At 33.9% G+C, this 15,283-nt stretch overlaps 1 protein-coding gene across 1 annotated transcript in view; it reads left to right on the top strand.

The window, feature by feature from the left end:
- The window catches only part of LOC118194764 (BAI1-associated protein 3-like), a 282,557-nt gene that overhangs the window by 62,716 nt on the left and 204,558 nt on the right, over positions 1-15,283 (top strand). Inside the window, exons 2-3 of the mRNA XM_085823822.1 lie at positions 1,061-1,144; positions 13,451-13,618. Coding sequence (XP_085679948.1) covers positions 1,061-1,144; positions 13,451-13,618 — 252 coding nt within the window. The remainder of the gene's footprint in view (positions 1-1,060; positions 1,145-13,450; positions 13,619-15,283) is intronic.

The raw sequence follows: 15,283 nt of genomic DNA, 5'->3' as shown, positions 1-15,283 counted from the left end.
AGCTAAAGTAAATATACACACTTGATGCATTTTATAAAATTTAGGACATTATTATTAATGCATACTTTTTATCTTCATTTCCTGCAGCAAAATGAACAAAAATCCTTAAGTTCTCCGTTTCACTCAAGTCATTCTATACGCATTTTGTCGCTATAAATTTAATAAACTATAAAACTTCTATTTTCAAATCACGGATTTGTAAACGGAAATAAAAATAAATGCTTTCTGAATGTACATCTCCTGAACTACTTTGTTTTTAAATATGAATCATAATTGAAAGAGATGTTCGCAAAAGTAAAATTTAAGGGAAAAAAGAACCTTAGCTTGGCGTAGATTTTAAGTAAACTCTACCAGTTTTGAGGGCAAGCAGATCTAGGATCCTCTTCTTCAGAAGCAAAACTGTTGCTGCAAAAGTGAGAAGTGACAATTGTTTTAGTAATGTAGAAATTAACGCACAGAGCAAAAGAAACTTATTGCTCTCTGTACTTTGCATTACTGTTTTCTTCAAACAATAGCTGTATATTTATTTTGGCTCTTTTCCGACCATTCATTTTCGCCTAAAGTTATTGACTCTAAATTATTATTCTTAATTCTTAAGTAAATACCCTCGAAGAAAAGAAACCTATGTCTGAAGGCTATGAAAATAAATAGTTTTTATATTCATCAAAACTTTAAGTAATGTAAGTTTGCTTGTTTGGGGTAATTTTAAATTAGAAATTATAGGTTTGAGAGTTAATGAATTGTTATTAACTGCAAAGTATTCGAAAATCCATACAATCAGGTTACAATAAGAGTCATCGGAACTAAACCATAAGTTTGCATTATTGCGTTTAATATGTTCTTTCTCGATTACTTTATCAGAAAATCCTTCCCAAAAGCATTCCTTCTGTTAGACCAATAGCCCTCCAATGCTTTGTCATAAATAAACGAATCAAACTTGACTGCTTAAAATTCGAATTTGGTATATATTTTTTTCATGTGGATATATTAATCTTTCATTTCTTTACAGTTTCGTTTTAAATGTAAATATTGCAGTAAATGATGATACTTTGTTTTTCAGGATGAGCTTCAGAAGGACAAACCACCTCCCTCAGAATGTGATATGGGAATCGAAGTCAGCCCGTATAAAATTGGAAGAAAAGAGGTAAGACTTTTCAAATACATTCATAAACTTTATGCGAATAATAATGATTTGTCTCATTCATAGTTTATTAAAACGGTTTTCTATGGAAACAAGTTGTAGGAATTTCATTGTGTGGTTAATGTTTACAAATAATCACAATATATCTCCCTATGACTATCTTACACGAACCTGATGTTGTGGAGCCATTAGGTTATTTTGATGTATATTGGAAAAGGGAAAAATGAAGAATGCCATCGCCGGGACACGAACCTGGACATCTGGAATACGCGCCGCGTGTGCTACCGTTACACCACGAAGGCAGGAAGAAAGGAGGGAGAAAATACCTTATAATGTGGATAAAAATTTTAAAGTACATATTTTGTAAACTTCAGGTAAATACAGGTGTTTTTGAATTTTTACGATCTGAAGATTGGATACTGACAGATGTTTCAGATATATTAATCATAAAAGGAATGATTCAGCGAATTGATGAAAAATGTTTGAATGGATAACTTTACGCTTTATAAATACTAAAAAAATTATGTATCCTATATTTACATTTTCACAGCCAGTGAATATTATTCAGTTGAATGACGATTAAATATAAAGCATGCATATTCACGTGCAGTCAAAGACTGTAGTTATTAAGTCAAAGACTTACGTAAACGTGCAGTTACGTTACGTGCAGTCAAAGATTTACGTAAATTGGCTGTTGACACGTGCATCCTCAAAAATATGCAAAAGACGCGACAGTTTCATCATATGTTAAAACAGCTCATATGTAAGCAACTTAACTAGAAAGTACCATAAATAGTTAATTATTATGCTGACTTAGAAAATATCAAAACATGTAACAAAAGAAGGCATATAATGGCAAATAAAAGCAATAAATATGAATGCAACAGTGATTTGACATGAAAAGAATGAAAAAATGTCTTAAAAATTATGCTTTTATTTAAATTTACTGAATAGAATATAATCGTCAAATTAGTTAAACTTTTTCAAAAACATAAATAACTCGAATAATGGATGCAGATTATTTCAGAATAATGTTTTACACTTTTTGGGTATTCCTAACAGAAAAACTATTCAAAATGACCTGACTATGCAATATTTATTTGATCTATGGTTGAGTATATGTAAGCGCAATATCAGCATACTGTTGCTTTTACTTACGGCTTTTACTTACTTATGTCACAAATCACAGCATTTCTTTTCAAGATACATAAGTGAGTTTTTAAAGCATCATCGGACAGCGATACTGAGAATGTGTGCGTGGTGTAAAGGCGACGGAATGCATAATTTGACGCAATTCCATAATCGCGTATAACAATACAATTACAAAGTAAATCTTGAACACTTATTTCCTCGAAAAAATTCCAGAAAGGATTAAGCATTATGTTATGATTTAATTCGCAATAATAAATGAGGGCGTTAGCTCTGTTGTTGCGAAGCTTAGTCTCTCTAGATTGGCAACAAACCTACTATTCTACTGTTTCAAATGTGAACAAATATGTCAGCCATGCTATTTAAAAATTAGGCTTAACCGCTCTTAAACAGCATTTAAGTTGTTGATAATTGTAGAAATATTATTTTCAGATTTACTAAAGGAATAAAAACCTTAAACGGAAGATGAGAACAACATAATTCAGTCATTTTTAAAGCACAAAATTCATAATTTAGAAACATATAAGAGTAAAGAAACTGAGATCACTGAGCCGGTGAAGAGAGTGGTTATATATCTAAATATATTTATATACGTTTGGTGCGGCCGATAGCTACCGAAATACAAGGTGCACATTTATATGTTATAGCAGTCCTACATACAAAATTTCAATTTTCTGAGGCTACTCGTTTTTGAGTTATGCGAGATACATACGTACGTACCCACAGACGCCATGAAAATTCATTTTAAAGCTGTTTTATAATTGGTTTTGGAGGAAAACAGTTTTTTGCCCTTATGTACAGATGTAACACAAAACCAAAGTTAAATTGCAATCGATACCGGTCAAAATGTATATTTTTGTTGAAATATGCTGCCTGAAACTTTTCGCTATTACAATACTTCCTTTTTACTTCGTACAATGAAGTAAAAAGACAACCGGGTCTAATTTTTCCCTCTCGAAACTTGAGCGACGTTATAACCAATATAAGCGATGATGCTTATAAATATTCTTGCTACTAACGTTCAAAGTGTCTGCGCAATAATTTTAAGAGGCTCTGTATTTATAATATGCATAAGCTGCTATAATTTTTAGAATACACATGTATCATAGTTAAAATGACAGTATCCAGCAGTGCTTGTGGTGCTTTTATTTCCGCTTACTGAAGAGTATATTCCAACTATTTACATCCTTTGGAGAGAGTTGACAGCTAGACGGAGAGAGTTGACGGTTGATTACTCTTTTAATGTTTTATTCTTAGGCAAATTCCTCTAGAAAATGTTTTGATGAAAAATGTTTGTGGTATAAATATTTTTACAGAGTTTTAATATTGTAAGGTTTTTTACAACTCTACCGCATGCCTTTTTTTCTTTTTGAAATTTGAAAGCATCTACGGCTAGCAGTCAGAAGGTCCAAAGTTCTATTCCCGATTAGGGCATTGCACATTCTTCATGTTTCTATACTCTAAATGATCAGCATAACTCTACGTGTGGCACCCGAACTAAAGGTGGTTGTATGATTATTCCTCACCGCCCAGGGTTGATGATACATTCCCGGCGTTCTATACCTCCCTTTAAGTGGAGAAGAATCTAAGGCATTTCTTCCTCTTTACTTTGTGCCCTCGTGGTGTAACTGGAAAGCATATCCAGCTAGCAATAGGAAGGTGAGGAATTCGAGTCCAGGCAGGGACACCACACATTCTTCATGCTTCCAGTTCTAAAAATTCGGAATGACTCTGCTATATAATACATACGCTTTCCATATTTCATCAAAAATTACGTGCAGTTGTTTTATTCTTATTGATCTGTCGTGTATCGAAATTTTATTTGAGTTATTTGAGTATATCGGTATTTTATTTGAGGAACAAAAAAAGTTCTGAATTTAAGTGCAATAAGCTATTTAAAATAGCACGGAAACTAATTTACTGTATTAATATTTAAAATAAGAAAAACCCGATTAAATATTTCTGTCTAATAAACCATGATAGAAATTAAAAAGAGCTCAAAGTGAATGTAGTTAGTTTTAGACGCTACTCCAAATCCGAGTGAATGTGACTGTAATCTACATGCAAATAACTTTGTCTCTAACTACTAGCCAAAATTTAAAACAGAAATAATGATTCATGGATTTGTTTTAACAAGGCTCTGGGAAGTAAAACGTAAGACGGGTGAATCATTAACCATCAGGAAATTCAAGGATCCTTGCCAAGACCCGGAAATTCAATTGCTCTAGCTCTTTTTAGTATATTTATAAATATTTGCCTTGCAAAAAGACCTTCCGTGAAATGGTAACTATGCATATAATTCAATAGGAGCTGCTAAGTGTTCCTAAGGTAATAAGTGTGTGAATAGGACAACGTTTTTAGTAATGATGCGATATGGCGTCTACTACTTTTAGTTCATTATTTATTTCTTAGACGGTGGCACTAAATTGCCTTTTTTAAATATGAAAATAAATACAAAATATGTATGACAGCAATTAAAACTCTATCAGGAATTCTAAAGATATGCTGATTTTTATGATATTTTATAATTTTGCTGTTGAATTTTATGTAGCATAAGTGCGAAGAAAAGGGTGTTTGATAAATAAAGTTAGAAACCAAAGCTCATAAAAAAATGTCTGAAAGGATCAGATTTTAAGGATCGCTCTTTTAAAGTTTAATACAATCCAGTAGCAAAGATTACTGATAGAGATAGCACAGGTGGACTAGTGAAACATTTATAGGATATTTGATGAATATGCATTTAGACTAACACGAAACCATTATATATCTTCTGCATATTTAAAAATTGTAAAAATGTGTGGAGTGTGATTCTTTAAAGATATTCAATGTTTTTAATTAGATATATCATGAATTAAATATATTTTTGTTTAAACCAATCAGATTAAAAAGTAAAAAAATGAGTATTCTTCTGTACCTTAATTGCTTTTAAATAGTTAAGTTTGGTAAATAATAATAGACAAATTAAATATGAAAGAATAATATTTTACGTTTTTCCAAATGGCAACAGACTCAAATGAAAAATGAAACAACACAAAATCGTATTTCAAGACGAATAGCCCTTTTGAGCTAATGATTAGGAATACATAGATGGAAATTATTCCCTTAATTAGTTTAATATTCTATTGAATTTTTCATTCTATTAAATTTATCTAGTTCGTATATTACTGGAGCTAGCTCCTATATTACCCAAGTGGAAAACCAGTTCATACTAGTACAATTGACTAGCACAATTTATGTTGTGATGTCTACGTGAAAACTTTCGACAAACGAAAACCACACGGCTGCCCCACGTATGTATTACCGATTAATGCGTCATTTCTATCAGGAAAGTGAAAATACAACAGGAAATGCATTTTCTTGAAAACGAGCAAGGTGAGGAAAAGTCTTCGAACGATTCTGAAGAAGAAAACAGCATATAAAAAAAAAAAAAAAAAAAACACGGCAAACGAATAGAAGGCCCTTAAGTATTTAGTTCAACATGTCGCACTAATATAAACTCGAAACAACTTAATACTGGAAATCGCAAATTACATCTAAGTTTACTTCTAAGTTTACTACTAATTACTTCTAAGTTTACTTCTAAGTTACTAATAAATTACTTCTAAGTTTCTCTTAAAACATCATCTTCGACGGCATTCTATCACTTAGGCAGATAGTCCTCGCATGCTTTGCCCTAATTTCGGTAACCTAATGTAATGTCTATAATTGGTAAAACAGAAACTTCAAGTACAAAAGCTAAAATTACAGGTGGGCTTAGCATAAACAAACAGCAGTTAATGCTTTAAAAATCAACGCTTTTTTCTTGAGTCCGTAATGGCTAAATACAAAAGAAACAGAACAAGAATTAAGCAAATAAACTCAGATTTTTAGAACAACCTTGGGGTATAAAATAAGAAACTTGAAAATATGAATCCTAAATTTATAAAAAAATATATTGAAAACCTAAATTGTTCTTTCTTTATCAATGAAAAAAAATTTTGCAATGCCTCTTTTAAAGCTGATTTATGAACCACTTCATACGTGCTTAAGATAATCAGCTTAAGATCTCATTTAAGTCCATACAGTCACCACTGTATAGACTTAAATGAGATTTTTACTCACAATGTTATGTGTATTATTTCCTTATTCGCATATACATATCGAATATACTGCTTATTTATAATATTATTTTATTTCTCCTAGAATATATGTAAGGTAAGGGGTTTAAATGCAAAGCAAACGAGAGCTACACTTGCATGAAGGGTACCTTCTTGCCTCCTTAAGGATGCTTTCGTGGATGACATGAAGTGTCTATACAGTCAAATTATTCACAGGATTAAGAATCAGCTTTTAACTACCAAGGCTGTACAGTCTTAAGATCGCACTTGGTCACAAATGAACTTATTATATGAGGGCCATATAAAAATAATGTACCGCGAAGTACAGGAAGTATCATAACCATGAAGAATTTTGAGTATCGTAGAATATCTCTGAGGTAAAGGGTTATAAGGTATTTCTCCCATCTTCTTGACATGCCTTCGTGGTGTGGTGGTCTGCACACTGGGCAGGTATTCCAGAGGTCCGTGGTTCAATTCTCGGCGAAGGCGTTGTTAATTTTCCATCTTACCATCTTATCCTAGAAATACCTAATGTCTCTACAGTGGCGCCCGACCTAAAAGGGTCGTGGCTGATGCTTCTTTCCACCCAGGATTTGGCGACTGGTCCCCTAAAAACCCCAGTCGCCTTTTAAAAAGGGGGAGTTTATAAGGTATATCTCCCGCTTTCTTAGCAAGCCTTCGAGGTGCAGAAATTAACACACTTAGCTCGTAATTGAGAGGTCCGCGGTTCGATTCCGGCGAAGGCGTTGCTAATTTTCATCTTGCCTGCTTCCAAAAAAATACCTAATGTCTCTACAGTGGCCCCCGATTTAAAAAAATGGCGTTGGATGAGGATTCTCCACACCCAGGATTTGGCAATGGGTTCTTCTAAAACCCCAGTCGCTCTTTAGAAGGGGGAGTATATAAGGTATTTCTCCCGCTTTTCTAGCGTGCCTTCCTGGTGTGGTGGTCTGCACGTTCGGCGGATATTCCAGAGGTCCATGGTTCGATTCCCGGCGAAGGCGTTTGCTCATTTTTCATCTTGCTTGCGTCCAAAAATATCCTAATGTCTGTACAGGGTTTAAATGCAGAGCAAACGAGAGCTTTATTTGCATAAAGGGTTCTTCTTGCCTCCTTGCATGCTTAGCTCGTAATTGAGAGGTCCGCGGTTCGATTCCGGCGAAGGCGTTGCTAATTTTCATCTTGCCTGCTTCCAAAAAAATACCTAATGTCTCTACAGTGGCCCCCGATTTAAAAAAATGGTGTTGGATGAGGATTCTCCACACCCAGGATTTGGCAATGGGTTCTTCTAAAACCCCAGTCGCTCTTTAGAAGGGGGAGTATATAAGGTATTTCTCCCGCTTTTCTAGCGTGCCTTCCTGGTGTGGTGGTCTGCACGTTCGGCGGATATTCCAGAGGTCCATGGTTCGATTCCCGGCGAAGGCGTTTGCTCATTTTTCATCTTGCTTGCGTCCAAAAATATCCTAATGTCTGTACAGGGTTTAAATGCAGAGCAAACGAGAGCTTTATTTGCATAAAGGGTTCTTCTTGCCTCCTTGCATGCTTAGCTCGTAATTGAGAGGTCCGCGGTTCGATTCCGGCGAAGGCGTTGCTAATTTTCATCTTGCCTGCTTCCAAAAAAAATACCTAATGTCTCTACAGTGGCCCCCGATTTAAAAAAATGGTGTTGGATGAGGATTCTCCACACCCAGGATTTGGCAATGGGTTCTTCTAAAACCCCAGTCGCTCTTTAGAAGGGGGAGTATATAAGGTATTTCTCCCGCTTTTCTAGCGTGCCTTCCTGGTGTGGTGGTCTGCACGTTCGGCGGATATTCCAGAGGTCCATGGTTCGATTCCCGGCGAAGGCGTTTGCTCATTTTTCATCTTGCTTGCGTCCAAAAATATCCTAATGTCTGTACAGGGTTTAAATGCAGAGCAAACGAGAGCTTTATTTGCATAAAGGGTTCTTCTTGCCTCCTTGCATGCTTTCATGGATGACTTCCTAAGGAGAAATGTTACATACACGAGAAGAATCATGAAGCCTCTATACAGTAAATTTGTTCGCAGAGCTAAGAACTAGCTCTTAACTTCCAAGGCTCTGCAGACTGACTTGGTCACAAATGAGCTTGCTTTATGAGAGTCATAAAATAACAATATTTTTACTTCCTTGTACGAAGCATAAGAAGAATCGTACTCCAGAAGAACTTTGGGTATCATATTTCAAAGGAAATACCCATTCTGAGTTTTCCCAAATCAATTTTGACTGTTTTTTTAGGTGAAGTCTGCACAGAAAAAAGGAATCTTTTTTCCAAGACGGAAAAGATTCAAAATGGAATTTTTCGTGACGTATGTATCTTGCATAAGTCAAAAACGATTAACTGTAGTACGATATGGGACTACTAAGCATCTAGCTGTGCACCTCCCTTTTTTTTTTTTTTTTTTTTTTTCAGTTCGGCAGTGCCAAAAGTATACGTACATGTATGTATTTACCCGGCTTTAAAGTCTTTACCCGAACTTTATTTTCACAACTGTTTGTTGTAATTTTGTACTACCAATAACAGAAGTGTTTTAAATGACGAAAATATTCACGTTTGGGAAATATCATTTTTTTAAATGTATTTGTAACAATTAACGAAATATTACTTTTAATGCGGTCATCTGGTTCTTACTTATATTTTGGAGAGTTTTATACTCATTATGAAAATTTTAAATTCTAAGAAGTTTGATTTCCGTACAACAAAAATTCACCAAGATATTCAGTTTGAAATTTGCAGTTTTTGATGTTATTTTCAACTTGCCTTGAGAGATCCGTTAACTAATTCGAAGAAATAAGTTGAAATGAAGTGCAGCAAAAATTGTATGTGATATAATAGGCAATAAAAGGAAGTCACGTTGTAAGATCTACTTGCTTATCTTCCAAGTGACAACTGTATGTATGCGTATAGGAACTACACAGGAGAGAGAAGAATTAAAAGTACCCTTTATTAAAACTTTTTAGAATTCACAACCGTCGACTTGACGCTAACACACTATGCCTCACTCGGGCGCTAACTGAAACAACCAAAGAACTAAACTAAACACAAGAAGCAGAAAATCTCCACAGAGCTCAGAAAACTGCTGTTACTTAAAACCGCGTCGAAAACTAATGGCAGCAAAGTAAAAGCTGTTATGTCACGTAAAGCAGCAATAACTGCAGAAATATAAATTCACGATACAGAGGTGACGGCGAATGCCCAAAACTCTCTCACTTTGCCTCTTGAACTCAGTATTTAAACTTTTTCTCCTCAACGTAGAATTTGCATTACTTCGAGCGCGCTACTAAATTTAAATATTCTGGTATTGATAATTAGGAGAATGAAGAATTATAAGAAATAACGTAAAATTAAATTGAATTAATAATTAAAAATAAATATACATCCCTACAATGTAATCTCCACATCAGGTTTTTTGCTTACCGCATCCTTCCATCTAGAGCATTGATACCGTTTCTTACAGATATAACGGAAAAATTCGCCATTAATTATATTATGTGAAGGAAAATAACTTATAATGCATATATTTTATCACATTACTTATTTCAAAATTTATAAAACCAAATAAGCATAAAATACAAAAATAAAAATGAGAGATGTAAAGGAATGATTACTGTGTCATTCGGAAAAATCATATTTACACACTGGTTGTGTTCCGAATAATTTTATACACCATGCTCACAGTCTTTACGCGGGGTTTTATTTGTCCAACCGTTAGCCGTAACTACTCTTAATAGTACTTTAGAGAAGAAAAAAATTCATGTCGTATTTTTAGATTTAAAAAATCACATTTCTGCTGTACGGCGACAATCCATTTCTTATAACGTAATCCTGTCACACAATCCATTTCTCGTTAGGCAGTTTCTAGTAACCAAAAGTGTCGCCGTTCTGGCACACTCCCCTTATTCGCCAGATATGGCACCTGCAGACTTCTTTTACTTCCCTAAAGTGAAGTTTTGCTCCAAAGATCACTATTTTATTAATACTGAAGAGATTCAGAAAAGTGTAGCCGGGGACGGATTTTACGCCAAAAGCTGAGTTATACGTTGGAATTATGCAACCGTATGAACGGTCAAGCGTAGTAGAGACTTTCAGGATTGAATAATAAATGCTTAGATGAAAGAATATTGCTTTCGTTTTGTATGAAGTTAATTTTCATTTTGTAGGAACTTAATGTTTATTTTTGCATGAAATTAATTGTTTACGCAATGTGTATTTCATGATGTGCAGAAATATAAACCAAACGTTTTATTCGTTGAGTTTCAATCGATAAGTTAATCAAGAAATCCAGTCATTATTTACTTTTTCTCTAATAAAACGTATTTGACGAGCCCTAAAGTGCTTTTTACTTTTCAAATATCAATATATGTTGAATATATTTTCAGAAAAGTACATAGTTCATTTTTTATGCACATGAAATTCATTTCATTTGAGAAAGACTTACAGATTAAATTTTCTAGATAGTAAACAGGGATATATATTTGAATATGTATTAGGATTTTTACACTTCGAAGGGCTTTTGGGCACATTATATTGCATTTGTATTATATTTTCATTTTTCTTAGAGTTGGATTTCCAATTAAAAAAACACTGGGTGGAAATTTGGAGATTAAAAAATATGATTCCTTTGAAGTATTTAAAAAAGTATTAACTTTTGTACGTCTGTGAATGAGAAAAAGAAATTTGTTTTATTAGCACTAAAATACGATAAAAATAACTTATATTAAAAAAGCTTAGTCTTCTAATTATTTTCGCACTGAAGAATTTTTTGCTTATTTAATTGAAGAATTGTATAGAGTAATCATTTCTTTTAATCAAAAGCGTAGCTCATTATACAAATTATTTTGCAGTTAATTTTAGCAAGAATTCTAACACCAGAAGTAATTTTAGGTGTTTTCTCTTCCTTTCCCTCTCTTTTTTTCTTCTCCTTTTTTAATATGTTAAGTTTTTTCTTAATGCGTTAGGCATCTCTTAGTGACTGAAAGAATAACACCATTAAATTTAAGTATCGTCCCGATTGGTTTCTGGCACACCCAGCCGACTGAATGTGTAAAAATTTCATTTTCAATATCTCACTTATGATGCAGCATAGTATGATTACACATTGAAGCCAGAGAAATCATCATTTGGCTTTAATGTAATATGTAGTAGCGAAAGATCTTAAAAAAGGATCACAAGAGCAGAACTCGATAACATTTTATGAAGTAAACAGCAGTAACGGTTTGATATATGTACTGGAAAAAGTGAAAGGAAAGGCTGAAATGGGTGTCAATAACCTACTGCATGTCTGCAAGCATGCCACGTTGAACAAATTTCTCTGGCATTCTTAGTTCTTAAATACTATTAGGTATTTCATAGTCAGAAAATATGGAAAAAGTCAACTGTGCCCGGAATTAGAAGCATGGATCTTCCAATTGCTAAAATCTGTTACTAAGGGATAGACACTTCAAGGTCATTTTCCGCCTCTCGGCCTAGCTCGTAACCATGGTAATGATACTGTGGAAGATAACTGAATCCTCTATTTTTTTCTTCCGCTTTATTTTTGGTTACTGTGTTTCACTTCTTGAAAAGCTAGGGAATGAAGCCTTACCTGGAACTATAATTTCAAATGAATGGGAGAAAATAAATGTTGTACGATGAAGACGACAAGCATTATGATCATAAATAACGAAGGGTCGGGAAGACTTTGAATTACCTATTTTAAAATAACAAATTATAGCTGAATGTGTTAATTTGTACACCATGGGAGCATACACTGCCGAATGCGATAATTTTCTAGACTTTTTCCAATTAAATAGCAATCGGGAAGAGTCACCAAGTAGGTTAAATCTATCTGGTCTGACGTTATATTTAACACATTTTTAGTTCCGGCGCTATTGTAAAGACTATTAGGCTTTTTGTAGCAGGAAATGGGAAATCTCAGTTGTGCTCTCCACAGGATTCGAACCACAGATCTTCCATTTTCAAGCTGGACAAGTTAACCAGCTATATCACAAGAGCACAAACAGGAGAGTGGGGAGGTTTCGATTATTCCTTACAGTCAAAATCAGCATATATTTATGCCTATACATTTTTAGTTCTTTGTTGCAATTGTGACATTATATAAAAAATTTTGAGACAGAGGCAAGCGGAAAATATCAAGCCGTAACTTATTAGTTTCCCCATCATCTCTTGTCATAAATAATTTTGTAATAATGTTTAATACATTATACACAGTCCGGTATTTTCCAAAATGGAATAATAGATTTTCTGCAATCAGTAATATACGCAACTAAATATGGTTAGGTATGTGGATGTTTTGAATTCATAAAATATGTGTCATTTCTTCAAAACAGAGTCTTAGACGTTTCCTGCATGACAATCAAGGCATTTTTTCCATCCTGTAGGTATACTTGTTATGATGTGACTCGCAATCGCTTGTCGAATTATATTTTCGGTCAATTTATGTCACGTAAATTGGCAATAAAAATTGGAGATTTAAAATATAGGCACGGAATAAAGAATGTTGCGCTAAAATTCTGAGTACTTAATGAGAGCCATTTAATATCACCTAAGCGGGAGAAAACTCTTCTGAGGATTAATAGAAGTTTTCACTCACTTCTTACCTGATCTAACAGTCTTAAAATGCATTTAATTCATCAGTAGATCGCGAGTGTTATGAAGCACACTCCCCATCACATCATAGTACGTGTACTTGGAATATATCAGTAATGACTCGAGTTTCATGCAGGACATCTTCAAGAAGTGGTATTTTCTGACCTATATTCTGAAATCAAGATGATGATTTACCTAACTATCGTACATATTGCTGAGTACAATTACAATAAATGTGTTTTTCTACTTTGAAAATCAGTATCATTAAAAGTTGCGCTTTGTATTTCTTTATAAGGTTGATAAAGCTTTCAAACTTTAAGGAACTTTTCTTTTGTCTGCTATCAAGATTTTTTATCAATATTTTTTCCTTACTTAACGATGCTTTAACTCTCTTATAGATTCAAAAATCAGGAGAACATATAAATTAAGAATATCATTCTTATTTATTCTCTTTGCAGTGGGAAGAATTATACATCGCGGTGCTCTACACCATCAAGCATAAACTGGGTGCCAACAGCAGCGGTTATTCCGTGTATGCTGAGGACCTGTATGAATATGCCCAAGAAGCATTCTGCATGTCTGACGAAGACCACAGGCGCTTTCTTAGCATAGCGCAAGATGAAAAGGTAATTATATTATGTGCCGCCCAGACAGTATAGTGGTTAGCGGAGCCTGACTGCGATACTGAAGGTCTGTCCCTTCATAGGAGGTAACAGTGGCCACCTATTAAGTGTCTCTTCAATAAAATGGCCGCTACGTCTGGCCTTCCGTTGGAAAAAAAAATAATTATGTAACATAACATAAAACTCATCTAACACATTCGACTACATTTGTCCAATTATTCAACAACAATTTCATCATAAAGAATATACATATATATGTTGTTCAAAAAAATCCCATTCTATTATAACAGCACATTTGTGGAAAAAAACGATAATAACTTTCCAGCGCATTTTGGAATTATGACCAATCAAATTACAAAAACAAAAACAAATTACAAAACAGTTAATTCAAACCATTATGACAACATTGCAGTATATCAGAACGATGGACTCGTCTCCAGCAGCTTTAACTAAAAGCAAATTAGGACAGCGTAACAATTTTTTTAATAAAGATGAAAGTTAAAATTATTGGTAATGTACAGAGGGCGTTTAAATATTTATAGAACTATTTCTGGGCCATTTAAATAATGTTTAAAATGTAAATATTCTTAAATGTTCCATCTGATAGCTTTTTTCTGGGCTATCTAGAGTCCTCATCCTGCTACCTACTAGCTTTATTTCTGGACTTTTTAGAGTCTGCATCATGTATTTCATGATAGAAGGGTTTTTCGTAAAACTTCTTGGAGGTATTGAATTCATTCCTATTCCACTCCTTTCCAGAATCATAGTGGGTCTGCGCTTAGAAAGAGCTCGTTTCGAGAGGCCAAGGTACGATAGTCCATAGGTGAAACATCAGGGTCTTCACAGGAATACGTTGAAAAGTACATATGCAATACCGGTATCAATCTTCGAAATGCAGTGGTACTTTTTGAAGTATGACCTTGTTGCTTTTTCTTGATGAAGTTTCATTTTTTAAAAGTTATTGGAATAAAATGGAATTTCGTCTGAAACTACCGAAAGTAAAACTTTCTTTTGATGCACATTGAATTGATCTTAACACCTTTCCACACTTTTCTTATTTTTTATTTCCCTTAGTACAAGAATCCTTCAACAAATGTAAACCCTTTACTGAAACTTTTTGCATTAATGGAACAAGGTTTGTACCGTTTTCGTTTTCGTTTTTCTTCAATAAATATACCTTTTTATTTCAGGCATTTAGATAAACCTCTGTTTCATCGAGGGTCACAATGTATTTCCATTTATTTCCTGCAAAAAATTTTTCATACAAAGGTATAAAAATTGTTCTGCTTTGAGCCACATGCCTCAGCCAAAGCTAGTGAACAATCTTGATTCGTTATTTTTTGTTGCTGCTGCAAATACATTTCAGGACTTTACAATTACTTTCTTCGTCAGCGAGTTTTATCTAATTACCAAAGATTTAATTTTAGAAGCATTAGAAACAATACTTATCTTCTTGGGTGTTCTTTTGGAGTCTTCGGTCTATGTAGAAGTAATGACTGATGATTTTCTCCTTTGGAATTAGTAGTCTTACTTATTTTTCACTTAGAAATTTTAACGCAATGCATTTCAAAACGTTTTTTGAATTATGGAATAGGAATATTTCTCTTGGGAAGCGCAAAAGCATTTCCTACAATCCACAGTTTGTTTACATGCGATATTTTGAAAGAA

This window comes from Stegodyphus dumicola, chromosome 9 (assembly GCF_044657685.1).
Source record: "Stegodyphus dumicola isolate Sdum_Otavi_A_Nest chromosome 9, ASM4465768v1".
Classification (NCBI taxonomy): Eukaryota; Metazoa; Arthropoda; class Arachnida; order Araneae; family Eresidae; genus Stegodyphus; species Stegodyphus dumicola.
The sequence above is the reverse complement of the archived record's forward strand: the minus strand, read 5'-3'. Positions and strand labels throughout refer to the sequence as shown.